Genomic DNA, 18592 nt, shown 5'->3' with positions numbered 1-18592 from the left:
CCCATTTAGAAAACTAGACCCCTTAAGGTATTTATCTAGCGGTGTAGTGAGTATTTTGACCCCACAGTTTTTTGCTAAATTTAATGCATAGCAGGTGGAAAAAAAAAAACAAAACACTTTTTCCATAAAAATATCACTTTGAAGACCGATTTCTGTGTAAAGCGACCATAAGAATGAAGAAACACACCCCAAAATCTATCACCCGGTTTCTCCTGTTTTCAAAAATACTCTCATTGTTGCCCCAATCTGCTTATTAGACGTGTGGCTGGGCCAAAAAGAGAGGGAGCACCCTTTGGCTTTCAGGGCACAATTGAATAAATTCTAGGCCCCATATCATGCATTTAGAGGCATTGAGCTGCCTGAACAAAAAAAAACCACGCAGAAATGACCCCATTTTAAAAACTAAACCCCTAAAGGTATTCATCTAGTGGTGTAGTGGGCATGCGGACCAAAAATTTTTTAAAGGAGGAAATAATGGATATCATTTCAGACACTATGGGTATATAATGTTTTCTTCAAACTCTTATTACGTTTCCACATGAAATAGAGGAGACGTGGTAGAAGGTTATTTTGTTAGAAATACGCCACATTAATAAATTTGTGCGGCATACAGAAGAGAAGTGAAGCCGTGTATTCATAACGGATAAATGTAGCTATAGACGTATTTGCCTCTACTTATGACTATGTCTTGCTGAAGAAGCAGTTGGTGCCATTATGATGTAATTGTGGACAGAATTCTGTCCTAATATAAAATCAGTCAGAGAGGAAAAAATAAACTGTACTGGAGTGACGGGCAATATCTTCAAACAAATGGAGGAAAATGTCTCCAACTATGTTGCAAACTCGAGTCTGTTCACTAGATAGAAGAACACCTGCAGGGCTGTCATGACAAGGATTTTTTTTTCAGTGACTGGTTGTACAACATCTCTTTAGCTCCATCAATCCTTATGAGGGACGAATGTGCCAAGTGACGCGGAACACAATAACAGGCCCCTGCCCGGCAAGGTAGGAACCGCTATGTGCACAAAACAACCAATCACCTACAGAATATATAGAGGGGCAATGTCCAAAACCATCTATAGGAACAGTAAAGGATCACTAATCCCCAAAATGATGTCAGTATTTCCAGAAGAACCGTAACAAAGACCATGGTGTATTGATAAGGAACAGCTCGATTATTAGAGATCCTCCAAAAAAAAAATATCATGCCCGTATCACGGTACAGAATTAGGAATGTAACCGCTGTATGTGGCAAGACGTAGTCATAAGAAAAAGGAAATACATCCCCAATTTATTCTTGTAACCATTTCTAAAATGCACGACTTCCACTAATTCACGGGCAATGCCCACATTTATTTTTTATTTCAAGAACGCTTGTGGGGGTCCATGTTCTGAATAGACAGATGTGGGCTCCTGCACAATAAACTGTATTCATTTGTGAGTGATCAAGTCCTGGATTTAATTGTCCAAGAATTGTATAAAAAAAATCATAAAGGGGAAATTTAGTTTTACAGTCTGAAATAAATAAACCTCCCCATGAGAATCCCTCCCTCCCTTGGAAAGCCCAGAAACTAAACAAAAAAATATGCATAAATGAAATTGACTCCCTAAAAAGAATCCCCCCCCCCCACCCCACCCTTTTTGGTTTTCCCTAAATTATAGATAAAATTAATAATTAGAAACGGTGTGGTAGGTCTCAAAACAGGGGTAATTGCACAGGCCTGGATTTGAAGGGCACATGGGGCAGTAAAACCGGGAATCGCTCCTCCTTCCGTGTTTACTGCACACCCGGCATCTCTTTTGGGGGTATCTTTGGTTCACAGAGGCAGGGACGGGGTGAAGGAAGTGGCGCTCAGTGAGCCTTTTGACATCCTCTGACTGGAAGGAGTCTCTAGGTGCGGGGGAGTCAAACAGGAGGTGCTCTATAATTTTCTCCTGATACTGGAGGAAACTGAGCGTTCCCTGGGTCTTGTACAGCACATAGCTGTTGTAAGTGGCCATCTGGATAAGGTAGATCGCTACCTTTTTATACCAGGCCCTAGTTTTGCGCTTGACCAGGTACGGTTGTATGACCTGGTCAGATAGATCGACTCCCCCCATGAACTTGTTATAGTCCACCACGCAGACCGGTTTCCTCTTATCAGAGGTAGCGCCCCTCTCTCTTACTGCCACTGTGGTGTCCTCGTGCACAGTGGAGAGCATGTACACATCCTTTTTGTCACTCCATTTGACAGCGAGCAACTGGTCACTTGCAAATAAGAGTGACGCACCCCTTTCTAGTCGCCTGGACACCAGTCGTTGAGGGAAGCCGACTATTTTTTCGTACCGTCCCACAGGCCCCTGTATTCGCAGCATGGAGGGACTTATACAGGGGGACACTGGTGTAGTAATTGTCGGTGTACACATGGTACCCTTTTTGTAGGAATGGCACCATGAGTTCCCAGACAATTTTCCCACTAATGCCAATATCCTCTGGGCATCCTGGGGGATTAAGGTGGCGGTCCCTGCCCTCATAAATGAAAAAGCCACAGGTGTAGCCCGTTGTGCTCTCGCACACCTTATAGAGTTTCACTCCGTATCGGGCTCTTTTGGAGGGGATGTATTGTCGAAACGATAGACGGCCCTTGAAGGACATAAGGGACTAGTTTTTGGCCTGGGGTGTATAAATTGAAAAATGAGTCACTTAGGAGGGAGATTAGGGGTCTCAGTTTGTTGAGGCGATCATAGGCTGGGCCACTTCTTGGGGGGATTTGTGTATTGTCAGAAAAATGCATGAAACGCATTAGAGTCTCATAGCGCGTTCGGGCCATAACGGCTGCAAATACAGGCGTGCTATGGATAGCGCTGGTAGCCCAGTAGGAGCGGATAGAGGTTTTTTTTACTATCCCCATGTTTAGGGTAATTCCCCCAAAAAATTTTATTTCAGAAACTGTTGTGGGGATCCATCCTCTGGCATAGCAAGACCTGGGATTTTGGGTGCCAAATTGCCTGGCGTATAAATTCGTCTGCTGGACGATTAGTTCCAGGACCTGATCGCCTATAAACAAATGAAAAAAATTATAGGGACTAAAATTTGAGACATCTGCGTTGATGCCTGGAGTCGCTGTAAATGGCAAAACTTGGGGGGAGAAAGCAATTGCAGGATCCCAAATTGCGGAAGGGACTGCAGTACTAGGCCCGTTTCCTGACGCTTCACCGCTGACCGCTGCGTCCACCACCATAGGGCTGGGGGGTCCAGTGGCAGAAGCAGAACTTGTGTCGCTTTCTGAGCCAAGTTCTGCTTCTGACGCAGTGTCCGTATCACTGCCGGAACTGCTAGAGCACAGCATGGCGTATGCCTGCTCTGCAGAGAACATTCTGCGGCTTCTGCGGTTCATGTTCACCACACTAATAATTGTTTTTTTTTTTGTTTTTTTAGAAGACAAACAAAAAAACGGGGGTGATTACGTGTAATCTGGGGTGATTACTGGTAATCTGGGGTAATTACGGGTAATCTGGGGTAATTACGGGTAATCTGGGGTGATTACGGGTAATCTGGGGTAAATTACGGACAATATTCGGATAATATCGGAAAACACTGGCGAGTAAGTATGTGGTGTATTTTACAGTATAATACAGCACAAGATTTGTATAGTATTTCTCTCTCTCCTCTCACAGATCAACTACAGTGAGAGGAGGGAGGGAAAGAGCACAAATCTTGTGCTGTATTTTGAAAATATGGGACTATGGTCACTGTGATAGGTATATCACAGTGACCATCTGATCAGGGACCAATTATAACGGTCCCTGATCAGTTTCCATTTACAGGCAGAATAGCTGCCTTTCACTGACAGCGCATGCGTGCGCCATTTTTTTATTTTTTTTTCCGGCGGTTGGGGGGAGGGGGGGCACGATCGGAGGCCTAACAAATAGTTTTTTATCTCCTCTCACCAAGCATTCATGGTGAGAGGAGATAAAAAGTCAGATTTCAATGCTGCATTAATTGTAACGGCGATCGCCGGTATTCGTTGAATACCGGCGATCGCCGGTTTGGGGACCGCAAACAACGGTCCCCAGACTGTGCTCCAAGCCCTCAGTTACCTCTGGTAGCTGAGGGCAGGGAGCTATCCCTCTGCACGGCGCCGCAATCTTAATTAGATTGTGTGCGCGGGCGCCATTTTTTTTCTCTTCCCGGGAGCTGCGGGAGGAGAAGAGAAGGGGGACACGATCGCGGGCATCGGAGGCCCTTCAGGTTAGTTTTTTATCTGCTCTCACCAAACATTCATGGTGAGAGGAGATAAAAATGTCCATTTCCACCATTTGCACTAGTTGTAACGGCGGTCGCCGGTATTCGCTGAATACCGGCGATCGCCGGTTTGGGGACCGCAAACAACGGTCCCCAGAGTGTGCTCCAAGCCCTCAGCTACCTCCGGTAGCTGAGAGCAGGGAGCTATCTCCTTTCACGGCGCCGCAATTTTATTCTGATGCAGCGCCGTGAAAAGGCGTATGTATCAGAATAAAGCCCGTTAGTGGCCGCCGTTAAAAGGCATATTGGTGGTCACTAACGGGTTAATATAATTTACTGAAAAACAGCATAAAAGCACACAAAAAACAGTCAGATAAATTATTTCTTTCTATACCCCAATGAAATCAATTGGACTTTACTGCACTTGCTTACAGTGGCATGCATAGAGGACCAGAGAAACTATAGCAAAGATAAAAATAGGGCCCCTTTCAAGAGCTGCCTGACACCAACACATTCATGACTCAAATATATTTTCTACATCTTTGTTTACTAACATTACAGCAATGGTGGAGATCACTTCCCTGTGCAGGTTCTCACCACCCATTAATATAGAGACAACATTAACCTAGTATATACAGAAATAGAAGAAGAGACCATAGTATACTTTGAATCATCGAAGGTCCCAACAGACCCCCGATCACCCGTCTCAATGTCATGCAATAGCTAGTTTTAATCTCTATGTACAGGGTACGGGTCATGAGTAAAGTCATTATACATCATTTTATTTGCAGGTTTGTAATCAATTTTTATAGCTAATGTGCTAACCAGTATATTGATTAACCCTGATAGAGAGACGCAGTAGTCAGCATTGATTTGTGTCACAATAGTGCTCAGCAGGCAGAATTCTTCTCTGGGATAACGGTACAGTTGTTGGACAACACTGTCATGAGCATTTAGGTCAATGCTGAACAAACTGAAGAGTGATGGAAAGTGTTTGCATCTACAAGCTATCTGTGGGATCTGCAGGCTTTGAAGTAAATCTAATAAATTATATCTACATAGCATTGTAAATCTATGTAAAAAGTGTACACAAACTGCAGTAAAATGCCTTGATTCCAATAGTCCGGAACTTGTTTCTGGCATATATCTGTAAAATAATCTGGAATCTCCAAAACCAGAAATAGAAGTCCGAGCACATATAATCTAAACAACTATGTTTATATGTCTATCTAGAAAATATATAATTCAGCACATGTATTTGTATTGACACTTGTCTACATCATGGGTCTCCAACCAGTGACTCACCAGCTGTTGCAAAACTACATCTTCCAGCATGCCCTGACAGCCAACTATAAAATGGTTGTCAGGGCATGCTTGGAGTTGTAGTTTTGCAACAGCTGGTGACAAACTGGTTGGAGACCTCAGGCCTGTATACATTGAAAAGAGACACAAAAACATTGCATATTCTAAAATTGACTCCCATTGATAGTGACAAGACAAAAAGAAAGAATAGTTTGGGGGCAACAGTTACTGGTATTTTACTATGGACGCAAATGGGAACAAAGATGTACAAAAAAGACACTGGGGTAATGCAAACAGGGAAGCACAATGCAAATGCCATCTTTTCTTCTATCATGTGACTGCTTCTGCATATTTGAACATAATTGGAATAGTTGGAGAAGGACTAACAATGTCAAGAGGGCAGCAACTGCAGCGGAGGCAAATTTTACTCCTGTTTAAGAGAAGAGTACTGTAGACCAGGGTGCCAGTGGAAGAATGCAGGATAGTAGTATGAGAAAATAATGCAAATCATATGACCATACACAAACATGTATAACGACCATTTTTGTCCTGATCATCAATTTGCCCTTTTCTTTTCCTATAACTGGCTGCAAGAAGCAGCTAAGTTACAGCAGAAATTTTTAGCAGCTATCAAGTTATCATTCTATCACACAGTCACCCAGGCTTTTTAGAGAAGTATAGTCCCTGCTAGCTCCTCCCCTCCCTATGCATTTTTCTGTTATGAAATCTCCTTACTCTCCCAACTGGAGCTTCTGTTCCATGCCCATTGACACATCAGGACTTCTGCTCATATACTGTATATGGATATCTCAAATAACTTACAATGAAAGCTAGTATTTATGAAAATATTATTACATTCACAGTAAATTGCTTTTTTATCTGCAATATTTAATAATTTGCATCTTATTTGTTACTATTCAGCGATAACTGTTTCTCATAAATGCATTTTTATAATGTCTGATAGGTGGAAGTCTCAATGCTTGGACCCTCACCTATCAGGATAATGTGGGATTCCTTGACTTTGATGTACTATGAGTGGAGGCTGCCATAGCGAATAGATAGGTGGCCACCGATGTGTACCTATTCAAGCCTATAGAAGTTACAAAATGAGCCGAGCAAGCTGCATGAGGACCCATGGACTTTGGGAACGGGCATCTCGGGTATCATGTTCTGCCTATAGATGTGGGTCTTAGAGGTGAATATGCCCTTTACAGTATGTCCCTATTCCTACGTTAAAGTGTTTGCCCGGCAGATATAAAAACGATTTATTATTTTTCTTTTCTGAAATGAATAAACTTTGTAATATACTTTCTTTTCCAAACCTGCACTGATCGCAGATTTTCAGTGCATGGACTCGGAAGCTTGGAGCAGCCGTTCTTGCGGTAGCGCGCCAACGATGGGTCTGGGAGAAAGGTGGTTGGCTGGCTCCGTCATGATGGAGAAGGGGGGCTGGCTTAGCTGATGAATTGAGCCAAGTAGCCGGCCCCTTCACCCACGTCATCGACACACAGAGAGGGTGGGCAGCTCCTTCCCCCTGGAGCCTGTGTCGGCGCGTCACCACAAAAACGACCGCTCTGAATTTCCGGGTCCACGCAACAAGGACTGAAAACCTGCGATCAGTGCAGGTTTGGAAAAGCAAGTGTAATACAACGTTTATTCATTTCAGAAAAGTAATAAATAATTTTTATTTTAATCGGACAACCCCTTTAAATAAAGAGAAGGTTCAGAGAGTTTCCAACATGCTTGTAAATCCAAGAACACAACATTAAAAACAAGCAATGTCTTCCAGTTACAATATTTTGATGTCCCTCTTTTATGATATAAGCACTAGTGGTACGTCAGCAGCAGCAAAAAGTCCCAAACTACCATAACTTAAGTCATTGTTTTTCCTGTAACATTAAAAACGCACATTTTAACAGCTCCCAATTTTCATGACCTCAGCCAGATTAAACTATCCGTATCAATCAGTAAATAAACCCTGAATGAGCACTCAAAAATCAAAAATAATTTGGAAAATGTGCCAAAAATCGTATCCATTTATTTATTTACAGAGAGCTGTCTGTGTAATTAGGAATAAAATACCTCCGAAAAAAAATTCTATCCAAAAGAAAGACACTCGGACTCATTTAGACAGGAACCATTTTGCTTCTCTTTTACTTACGCCCCCCATCTGTCAACAAGTGCTTGTAATTTTATTACACTGTCCTGTAGTTTATGCAGAGTTGGTATTAGTTTACAGAGTTCTGTTAATGGACTGGATAAATGGAAATGCTATTTAAACTGGTCTCCAGATCCAACAAACACAGCTGCAACTGTACTTCTGTTTCTAGGCAAGCTTCTTGACCTGACCATGCAGTGCTCGTGAAGCCAGTCCAAGGAGAAACCGGAGCAGACAGCAAAGGGAAAGCATAGTAGACCGCTGGCGGCGATCAACCGTGGCGAATCATAATTCATATACACTCAAGCCTCTTTCTCTTTCATATTGCTTTTAGGCTACACAACAAGCATGCAGTCCCTTTCACCTGGCATCTCATTTACAACTAGAGGTCATATAATGATTAGTATGCACAGAAGCTGGGAGGGAAGGGGGAGGGGGGCTGCACGTAGTACCAAAAAGTGAAACAGTGTGGAAGTCATTCTTTCTCCTTTATTGCTTGAGTTCCCCTTTACTTGGCTTGGAGGTCCAACGTATAGTATTTGATTTGCTTTTTATTAATACAATTTAGAGTTATTTACAAAAAAACTATCACAGTTGTAAACGGCATGAAAATGACTTCCAGTGGTGAGTTTTTTATTTTCCATTCAGGCCTCATGCACACAGCTGTATCATGGCTACGGAGCTGTAAGAGTCATCAATAGAAGTCTGTCGAGCCATACTATACCGCTATATACCTCTGATTTCATATAGAGGCACTCGGAACCATGGCTACTAGGGGAGAATACCTCTGCAATTTGGTGCACACGGAGGCAGCATACACCAGCATCCAAAGTGCCTACATCTCTGTATTATAGAACCTTAGAGGCTCCTTGTGCGGCGGTACAGGCTCTGTAGAAGTAAAGGAGAACCGCAGAACTCGTCCAATTTGCAAAATAAGGTGTTTAGATTGTATTCATCTAATCAGATTTGGTAAATAAAGCTAAACTTTTTTTTTGTAAATTGGACAAGTGCTGTGGTTTTCCTTTACTTCTAAGGTCGTTCGAAAGGTTCAAGAGCTAGAACCTGACAGTGTCTCCGCTGTTTAGAATGGAGTGCTGCTGACCTTTGTACTTTTACCTCAAAGACTCCGCCATGTTCATGAATTCTAAAGAAGCCGTGCAGCTGAGAAATGCACCAGTGTGGAACGTAAGTGTGGTGTGCGCTACATTCATCACTGTGTTTGCACTTGAATATTTCATTTAATCTCACATGCAAAAATAACATTTGCTAGCAGTTTATTATGTTGCAAAAATAGTCATGCCCCCAATAAATACGTTTCTTTGGTTGAAATTTAATGCCTATCTTCCCTCTGGACTTAAATATCCAGGTGTGCCTACAACCCCAATATGCCTCATATCACCCACTCTGCGGGACCAGGAAGCTGAGATATGGGGAGCTCTTTGGTGAGGCCCCCACACTTTAGAGCTGATAGAGCTGTCCTTGTGCCGTCTGTGACACAGGGATATCTGTGATTGAACACTGTGGTCACTGGTGAAATTGTTTTCTTGGCCAACAATTCAATGGCTCTACAGGATCAATAAGTCAAAAAAAGCCTTTTTGTCCCACTGGAGGATCTATATTGTAATGGAAAGAATACCTACAGTGATCAGAGTGTATCCTCCACGTCAGGCAGGCACAGTGACAGCTAGAAACGCTCTACAGTGTGATGACGTTAGCAAACAACACCTAATATCTCAGCTACCTGGACCCCTGTGTTAGAAGGAAGAGAGATATTGCAGTTAAATGCAGTCAGTTCTGAATTTTTGGTTTTGAGTGGAAATATTTTATAGGTCTGTCTTATTAACCATGTTACTTAACTGAAGGGAGCGATCATTCATGTTAGCTCAGAAACATGTTGTATCAGGCGTGTAACTTTAGGGGGTGCAGAGGATGTGGTCGCACCATGGACCCCAAAGGTCCCTCTGCCCCATACAAGGAGACGGTACAATACATGAAGTGTGATAGATGGGGGAGTTATAGACGTTACGTTGGGGCCCAAGTGCTTTTAGTTACGCCTCTGTGTTATACTATAAACCAGGATCTTGAGAACATGGATACAGTATGTATGGCTATTGTGTGCGGCGTGTTACACAGCATTGATTCCGCCATGTTTCTAATGCATCCTTAAAAGCCTTAAAAGCAGAGATGTGCTTTTAGTAGATATTTTTTTTATGGTCTGATCAGCAATAAGCCTTGGGCAGGAGTAATCTAACACCGCAGATATCGTAGTTCTGTGCCCTCGTTCTTTGTAGACTGGATTCCCTTTAATGTACTATCCTGTACACTACTGAAAAGCATTATGAAATATAATACCGGGGGCTGGCCACACCTGATGTCAGCGCATTGCAAGTCAATTACTACGAGAATGTTTCAATTATGCGAGTTTGCTAAACACTGTGATTCAGACAAGGTATAGATCATCATTTCCTGAGAATTCTGGAAAACTTCTCCCTATGCTGCACTCCAGTCTGCCCCTGCGCTATAGCATGTCTTAATGGGAACTTAAAAACCCTATAAATAATAGAATTCTCTAAAAGTCCTCTGCTGTAAAATTGCTAAAACTTCTGGGGATTGTCGACACAATTCAATATTGCTGCCATTCCATCTCCGTCAGGGGCCGTTCACCTTCTTTCCCAGACTCCGGTTTGGCACATATGTCTAGTTATTGAGTGATACACTCCCTTACTCTCTTTTTTTGGTTATTTAAGGGGAAAAGCTCTTTAATGCTGCCATATACTCTACACGTCCATTACTGAGCTCTTTATATTGATGCCACTGAACATTTTCTTCCTTCTACCTGTTCTTAAATCATTGTTAAATGTTCAATGTTAACCTGTGTCCTATATATTGTCATCATGGGCAGGAATGTAGATAAAGATCAGGGTAAAGACATGTGGGAATTTAAAAGGTGCATCTAATATGAGCTCACCACGGAGATATTGTGCTATTCATCTACACGAACACTTCATCTGTAAAGAATTTTGTTTGCTTTACGGACATGAAATTTAGTGAAAATGAAGAAAAAATAAATATAGTCTTATGATTATTGCTCCCAACACAAGTTTCGGGATTGGTTCATTATTTATTACTCATGTAACATTGATGTGTTCTACAATGCTATATACATAATAATCACATTTACATCGGTCCTGGCACCAGGGGAGCCTGTAGTCCATTGTTCCCATGTCTAGTACACGTTGTAAAGTCTATTTCTATGAATATTCTTTGACCTAAAGGGTATACTTTGTCCAAATTATTGTCCTCATTGTTGAGGGGAGAACCTATGGCTTACATGGAATACAAGATAGCAGCTTTGATGATCAGATATAACCACATAAGTGCAGAAACTGACCACACACACGGCAATGTAGGCAAGCAACTCTGTAAATTAGCCAGATATAAGTGCTCCCCGGGATGACCATCATCCGTTACCAAGATATTGTACTCGGAAATTTTGACAACGTTTCGATCACAATTGTACTGGGACTCATAGGCAATATTGTGTTACCAGGTAGCCCTAGCTTATAACAATGTAGGAGATTCATTTTTTTAAATGCAGCAAAACTAAGTGTGTAATTTAATACATTATCATTTTTACATTGCATTTTTATTTATTTATTGTATGTATGTATTGCAATTAATAATTATAATAATTGTAATATTTCTGATCTTGCATAAAGCAATCACATGAATATGTGCATATATGTATATATACATTTACATTGCATTTTTATTTCTTTTATGTACAGTGAAGGAAATAAGTATTTGATCCCTTGCTGATTTTGTAAGTTTGCCCACTGTCAAAGACATGAACAGTCTAGAATTTTTAGGCTAGGTTAATTTTACCAGTGAGAGATAGATTATATTTTAAAAAAAAACAGAAAATCACATTGTCAAAATTATATATATTTATTTGCATTGTGCACAGAGAAATAAGTATTTGATCCCCTACCAACCATTAAGAGTTCAGCCTCCTCCAGACCAGTTACACGCTCCAAATCAACTTGGTGCCTGCATTATAGACAGCTGTCTTACATGGTCACCTGTATAAAAGACTCCTGTCCACAGACTCAATTAATCAGTCTGACTCTAACCTCTACAACATGGGCAAGACCAAAGAGCTTTCTAAGGATGTCAGGGACAAGATCATAGACCTGCACAAGGCTGGAATGGGCTACAAAACCATAAGTAAGACGCTGGGTGAGAAGGAGACAACTGTTGGTGCAATAGTAAGAAAATGGAAGACATACAAAATGACTGTCAATCGACATCGATCTGGGGCTCCATGCAAAATCTCACCTCGTGGGGTATCCTTGATCCTGAGGAAGGTGAGAGCTCAGCCAAAAACGACATGGGGGGAACTTGTTAATGATCTCAAGGCAAGCTGGGACCACAGTCACCAAGAAAACCATTGGTAACACATTACGCCGTAATGGATTAAAATCCTGCAGTGCCCGCAAGGTCCCCCTGCTCAAGAAGGCACATGTACAGGCCCGTCTGAAGTTTGCAAATGAACATCTGGATGATTCTGAGAGTGATTGGGAGAAGGTGCTGTGGTCAGATGAGACTAAAATTGAGCTCTTTGGCATTAACTCAACTCGCCGTGTTTGGAGGAAGAGAAATGCTGCCTATGACCCAAAGAACACCGTCCCCACTGTCAAGCATGGAGGTGGAAACATTATGTTTTGGGGGTGTTTCTCTGCTAAGGGCACAGGACTACTTCACCGCATCAATGGGAGAATGGATGGAGCCATGTACCGTCAAATCCTGAGTGACAACCTCCTTCCCTCCACCAGGACATTAAAAATGGCTCGTGGCTGGGTCTTCCAGCACGACAATGACCCGAAACATACAGCCAAGGCAACAAAGGAGTGGCTCAAAAAGAAGCACATTAAGGTCATGGAGTGGCCTAGCCAGTCTCCAGATCTTAATCCCATCGAAAACTTATGGAGGAAGCTGAAGATCCGAGTTGCCAAGCGACAGCCTCGAAATCTTAATGATTTACAGATGATCTGCAAAGAGGAGTGGGTCAAAATTCCATCTAACATGTGTGCAAACCTCATCATCAACTACAAAAAACGTCTGACTGCTGTGCTTGCCAACAAGGGTTTTGCCACCAAGTATTAAGTCTTGTTTGCCAAAGGGATCAAATACTTATTTCTCTGTGTGCAATGCAAATAAATATATATAATTTTGACAATGTGATTTTCTGTTTTTTTTAAAATATAATCTATCTCTCACTGGTAAAATTAACCTAGCCTAAAAATTCTAGACTGTTCATGTCTTTGACAGTGGGCAAACTTACAAAATCAGCAAGGGATCAAATACTTATTTCCTTCACTGTATATATATAAGATTCAAATTATTCCAATGTTCTAACAATGTATCCCCAAGGAATGAAAAACTCAGCTCTGCAACATTATATATATATATATTAACATTTGTCAAATCAAAAGAAAACTCTGAATATTAAGGGAACCTAACTGATATAATGATGTATCCAAAAGACAAAACAGTAATGTAATAATTTGTTTGCATGGTATCAATAATCACATATCATATATAACACGGTAACGAGTACGACTGGCCCACATATATAAAAAACTATCACACCTAAATGAACTTCCTCGCTATCATAAACTATTTATAAAACAGAATGAAAAGAAAGAAAAAAATTAAATGAATCCTTTGGGAGCCAACGCATAATAGCGCAATTATTCAGGCCAGTCCTCAGGAGTAAAACCATGCGAATATCAAGCTGAACTCTCACAACACACAAATGGATGGAAGTGACAGGAAATCTCGCTGACTACGACTCAATAGTAGATCAATTCATTAAAATATATTTATATCCTGTTAACAGTGATTGTATTCACTGCGTTCTCATATATGATCAAGCCTCCGCCATTACAAAAGATACAAGAGGTTTGTAGATATACAGGTGAGTCAAAAGTCTGGATACATTTGACTGTTTTTTAATCCATGGTTACTAAGTTTGATTAAATTGGTCACCATAATAGATCCTGTTTTATATTGATGATGTCCTAAATATGCAATAACTCACTGCTAGAAAAGGGAACGCTATAAATTTACACTGGTTCTTGTTTAACAACACCTTTATTGGCGATTGTCTCATATAGAAGGTGGTAACAGAGTATATAAGTCCATAAAGGAGGATCCAAAACTGGTGCATCTTAAGGCCCTGTTTTTTGTAGGCAGAAAAATCTGCCTCAAAATTCCTTCAGGAATTTCGGATTTTGACCTGCCTGCACTTTCTTTGCCGCATTTTTCGCAGCGTTTTTCACAGCGTTTTTCTTCAGCGGCCATTGAACAAAAAACACAGGAAAAATGCTTTCTCTGCCTGACATTAATTTCAATGGGGGGTCAGAGACGGAACCTCGGGAAGAAAGAGCATGTCGCTTATTTTTTCCACAACTGTTTTTTTCTGCTCGCGGGAAGAAAACGCCTCCGCTTCCCATTGATATCAAAAGGAGGCGATTTCGGACATTTTTTGGTGCAGTTTCCGACGTGGTTTCCACGCTAAAAACAGCGCAAAAAAACCTCAGTGTGAACTAGGACTAAGGCAATCCTTCTATATAGGGTACAAGGTCCCAGAGTCGTAACATGAGGCTCCTGGGCTCCAATGTAAAAATCTGTAACAGGGCACCCAAACTATCATGCGTTATTTATAGCACTGGTCTCCTTATATGACCATTTGGGCCTCCTCAGACTGGCCAAAATGCGACCGCAACCTCTGCACCCTTTATAATTACGCCCCTGCAAGGACCTCTCAAGCAGTATGTCTCATCACCAGTCCTCCAAAATCCCCAACAGGTCATGTTCTGAGGATTTGCTTAGCATTGTACAGGTGATATAACGATGTTGTGCTCTCTATGGGACATCCTCAAATCATGACTGGTTCTAGAATCAGGAGTACTACTCCAAAAAACTTAAAAGAAGCTTATGGAAATTTTGGTTATGTAATGGCGGTCAAGTTTTGCATTAAATACTTTCTGTATTCATATCAGCATATTGATGTCAATAATTTTGTCTTTATCTCTTTGGAAATGTATTGTGTACAGTATGGCAACTTTTCCGTTAAGTCGGTAAGACTGAAATATTTGTTGTATGTCGTCTCTCACTAGATAATTCACTATCTGCTACATTTGTGGACCAGTTCCTATGTTAGTATGTAAAGTCTCCTATACGAATAAGCTGCCTCCTTTTAATTTGAAAGATCTTATAGATATTTGGGTGGTTCCTGACGTTTGACTCACCCTCAAGTATTTGTAAAGGACAATAAACTTCAGCTAATGGTAGAGTAGAAGATATATTACTTCTGGAGATCATATATAACATTCATTGCCTTGGCAAAATCAACAAATTATAACTTTCGAAAATAAAGTGACAAGAGATGGAATACATGGTATGTTGAAAGCTTTCCCTGAGCAATGCAATAAGGCAGATAATAAATGTTAGGTAAACTTACAGTCTGTAGAGCTTTGGAGTTCCCAGAAAAAGCAATTCGGGAAATACCTGAAGATTATTTCGATTTAAGCGCCTAAAAGAAAACAAGAAAAAAAAAAATATTAAGTAAAAAATGTATGTTACAACAGCATTACTGTACATTAGGTCTACCCCCATAGGATTGTGTTCACTCAGTCACTCACAGGCAAGGTTGTCTACTAAGCAGATCTGGGGGCATTTGTACTACTATATGAAATGTAAGTAAAAGGAGGTTAGATCACCAGCCTCTTCTGTCACACGGGATGTGTTTCATGCTGACGATCCCACCTCCAAAGACTTCTATTAAAGGGAATATGTCGCTAGAAAATTTTTTTTTTTTAGTTAAACAGTTAGTGTATAAGTGAATAAACATTGTCCTAATTTTTTTAATTTTTTTCACGAGTCAGGAAATATTATAAATTAGATTCTAATTTATAACATTTCCCAGTGCTGGTCACTAGATGGAGCAATTCATAAAATTGCAGCCTTGCATGTGGTAAAGCAACCACATTGCTTTATGCTGCAAAATTTGAGAAAACTCACTCGCTCTAGTGAGCTCTCAGAATCCCCCCTCCCTTATCCTGGCTAGTGCCGGGAGAAAGGAGGGGATTGAACGGTCAAACCTCCTACACTGTGTGTCGCCATTTTTTGAGCTAACACACAGTGTAGTAGGTTAACATACAGTAGTAAAGACACAGTAAAACACGTACATACACAGAAATAACTTACCTGCTCCTGCCGCCGCCGCTCCCTCCGGTCCGTCCGCTCCGTCTGCTCCCTCCGCTCCAAGTGCACAAGTCCGGAAGCCGTGACCGGTAGTAGTAATCTTACTGTCCGGCCGGGGCTTCCGGTCCACAAGAAAATGGCGCCGGACGTCGCTCAGACGAAGACCTTCAATTTGGACGGTGTGGGAGCGGCGCATGCGCCGTTCCCACACAGATGGCGTACAGCATAGTGTATGGAACGGGCCCCGTTCGCATTCACTATGGGACTGTATGTGCCGTATTCCATGTCTGTATGTGTCGTTAATCGACACATACAGAGATGGAAAAAAAAATGGCAGCCCCCATAGGGAAGAAAAAGTGAAAAAATAAAAAAAGTAAAACACAAACACACAAATAAAATTATTTTTTTTTAATAAAACACTAAAAGCAAATTGATATAAAAAAAAAAATTTCCGCGACACTCGTCCTTTAAGCCCTAGTGTGGCCTTCATATGCCTCTGATTTCATGCAGAGTGATAGAGAGGTATTTTCCTGTTGGATTCCATATGAATCCAATAGATAAAAAGTTACTGCATGCTCCATCATATATAGTGAATTAATAGTGCAAAATATTATTGCATATGCATTATTTAACGTTATATATGGAAATAAGTATTCTAATGTATTGTACCAAAAAAGACACTCCTCATACTAGACAATCACTGTGTATAGTTAAAGGGCTTGTCCACTACCGGCAACTTATGACCTATCCACCGGATAGGTCATCAGTACATGATCTGTGGGGGTCCGACACCCGGACCCCGCATTGTTAAACCGGGCACCGGACTTCCATGCCGGAAGCAAATAGCTCCTGTCATGGAATAGCTGTAGTACTGCAGCTCTGCTCTTATAGGAGCAGAGCTGCAGTTTGACAGCATGGCCGCTATGCAATGTATGGAGCCAACTGCTTCCGGCTCCATACATTGCATAATGTGCCATAACATCCGATGCCCGCAGTCCACCGGAGCAGCTGATCAGTGTGGGGTCCAGGTGTCGGACACACACCGATGACATACTGATGATCTATCCTGTGGATGGGTCATCAGTTGTCCGGTTACTGAACAACCCCTTTAACCAGAGGTATAGAAGTATGTCAATAAGGTAAAAGAACAGATCCCATTTTATTGACATCAACCAATTAAACTTAGTTTTAGAAGGAAATCAAAGTGTCCCCTACTCTATGTCCTATATATGAATTATTACAGCCCTATCCCAGCAGAACAATGCATGGTGTAAAAAATTTCAGGAATGTCTGCTAGGAATTTTGCCCCCCAGCTAAACAATGAATACAATTAAAAAACAGGGCAAAAAGAGTAAAGAGTAAGACCACATTGCCTGGATAAACGACTTCATCCCAATCCGTTATGGACTGTAAGGAGAACCCCGCAAACGCTGTCGAGGAGGGATACGAACAAAAATAGACATGGGAAAAATAAACAGCCTTTCTGGCTGGGAATTTGTGAAAAGGTCTGGAAAGAGTTTCTCACCATCATTTCAAATTAATGTCCACAGAAGGAGTTCTACTAGTCTCCATGGCATAATGTGCTATAACGCTGCAAACTTAAGAGCTGCTCTGATTGATGCTAATGGTTCAAGTTAAATTCATTTACTGGGAAGGCATGCCAGCATTGCATAACTAAGAAAGATAGATGATAGATAGATAGATAGATAGATAGATAGATAGATAGATAGATAGATAGATAGATAGATAGATAGATAGATAGATAGATAGATAGATAGATAGATAGATATGAGTGCGTGAGATAGATATATAGATAGATAGATATGAGTGCGTGAGATAGATAGATAGATAGATAGATAGATAGATAGATAGATAGATAGATAGATAGATAGATAGATAGATAGATAGATATGAGTGTGTGAGATAGATAGATAGATAGATAGATAGATAGATAGATAGATAGATAGATAGATAGATATGAGTGCGTGAGATAGATAGATAGATAGATAGATAGATAGATAGATAGATATGAGTGCGTGAGATAGATAGATAGATAGATAGATAGATAGATAGATAGATAGATAGATAGATAGATAGATAGATAGATAGATAGATAGATAGATAGATAGATTTGTACTTTGGGAAAGAGTTGTTCTAATTTATTTTTGCCCTAATCTCCCATTTACAGATAGGCATAAAGATTTTTCTTGCAGACGACCAATAAAGAGACCTTGTACTGATAATTGGTGCAAAATTCTATGAATATTATTGGATATGATCAATTTAAATCTTCCTGATTCAATATGAAACATTTGCAGATCTGTTTTCCATTTTGGCTGACTGTTAATTGTCATCCAGTAAGGGTATGTTCACATGCCCTATTTACGGACGTAATTCAGGCGTTTTACGGCTCGAATTACGCCCGAAAAAACGGCTCCAAACCGCTGTCAAAAGACTGCGCGTAAAAAGACGCCCGCCTCAAAGAAGTGCATGTCACTTCTTGGGACGTAATTGGAGCCTTTTTTCATTGACTCCATTGAAAAACAGCTCCAATTACATCCGTAATGGACGCTGCGAAAAAACGCGAGTACTTGCAATTACGTCTGAAATTCAGGAGCTGTTTTCACCTGAAAACA

General features: G+C 41.0%; 1 protein-coding gene across 3 annotated transcripts in view; it reads right to left on the bottom strand.

The window, feature by feature from the left end:
* The window catches only part of SLIT2 (slit guidance ligand 2), a 293209-nt gene that overhangs the window by 257406 nt on the left and 17211 nt on the right, over positions 1-18592 (bottom strand). For all 3 annotated transcript variants that reach the window (XM_075858543.1, XM_075858552.1, XM_075858558.1), the window contains exon 4: positions 15214-15285. In XM_075858543.1, the coding sequence (XP_075714658.1) occupies positions 15214-15285 (72 nt within the window). The remainder of the gene's footprint in view (positions 1-15213; positions 15286-18592) is intronic.

This window comes from Rhinoderma darwinii, chromosome 1 (assembly GCF_050947455.1).
Source record: "Rhinoderma darwinii isolate aRhiDar2 chromosome 1, aRhiDar2.hap1, whole genome shotgun sequence".
Taxonomy (NCBI): Eukaryota; Metazoa; Chordata; class Amphibia; order Anura; family Rhinodermatidae; genus Rhinoderma; species Rhinoderma darwinii.
This window is presented reverse-complemented; position numbering and strand designations above follow the sequence as displayed.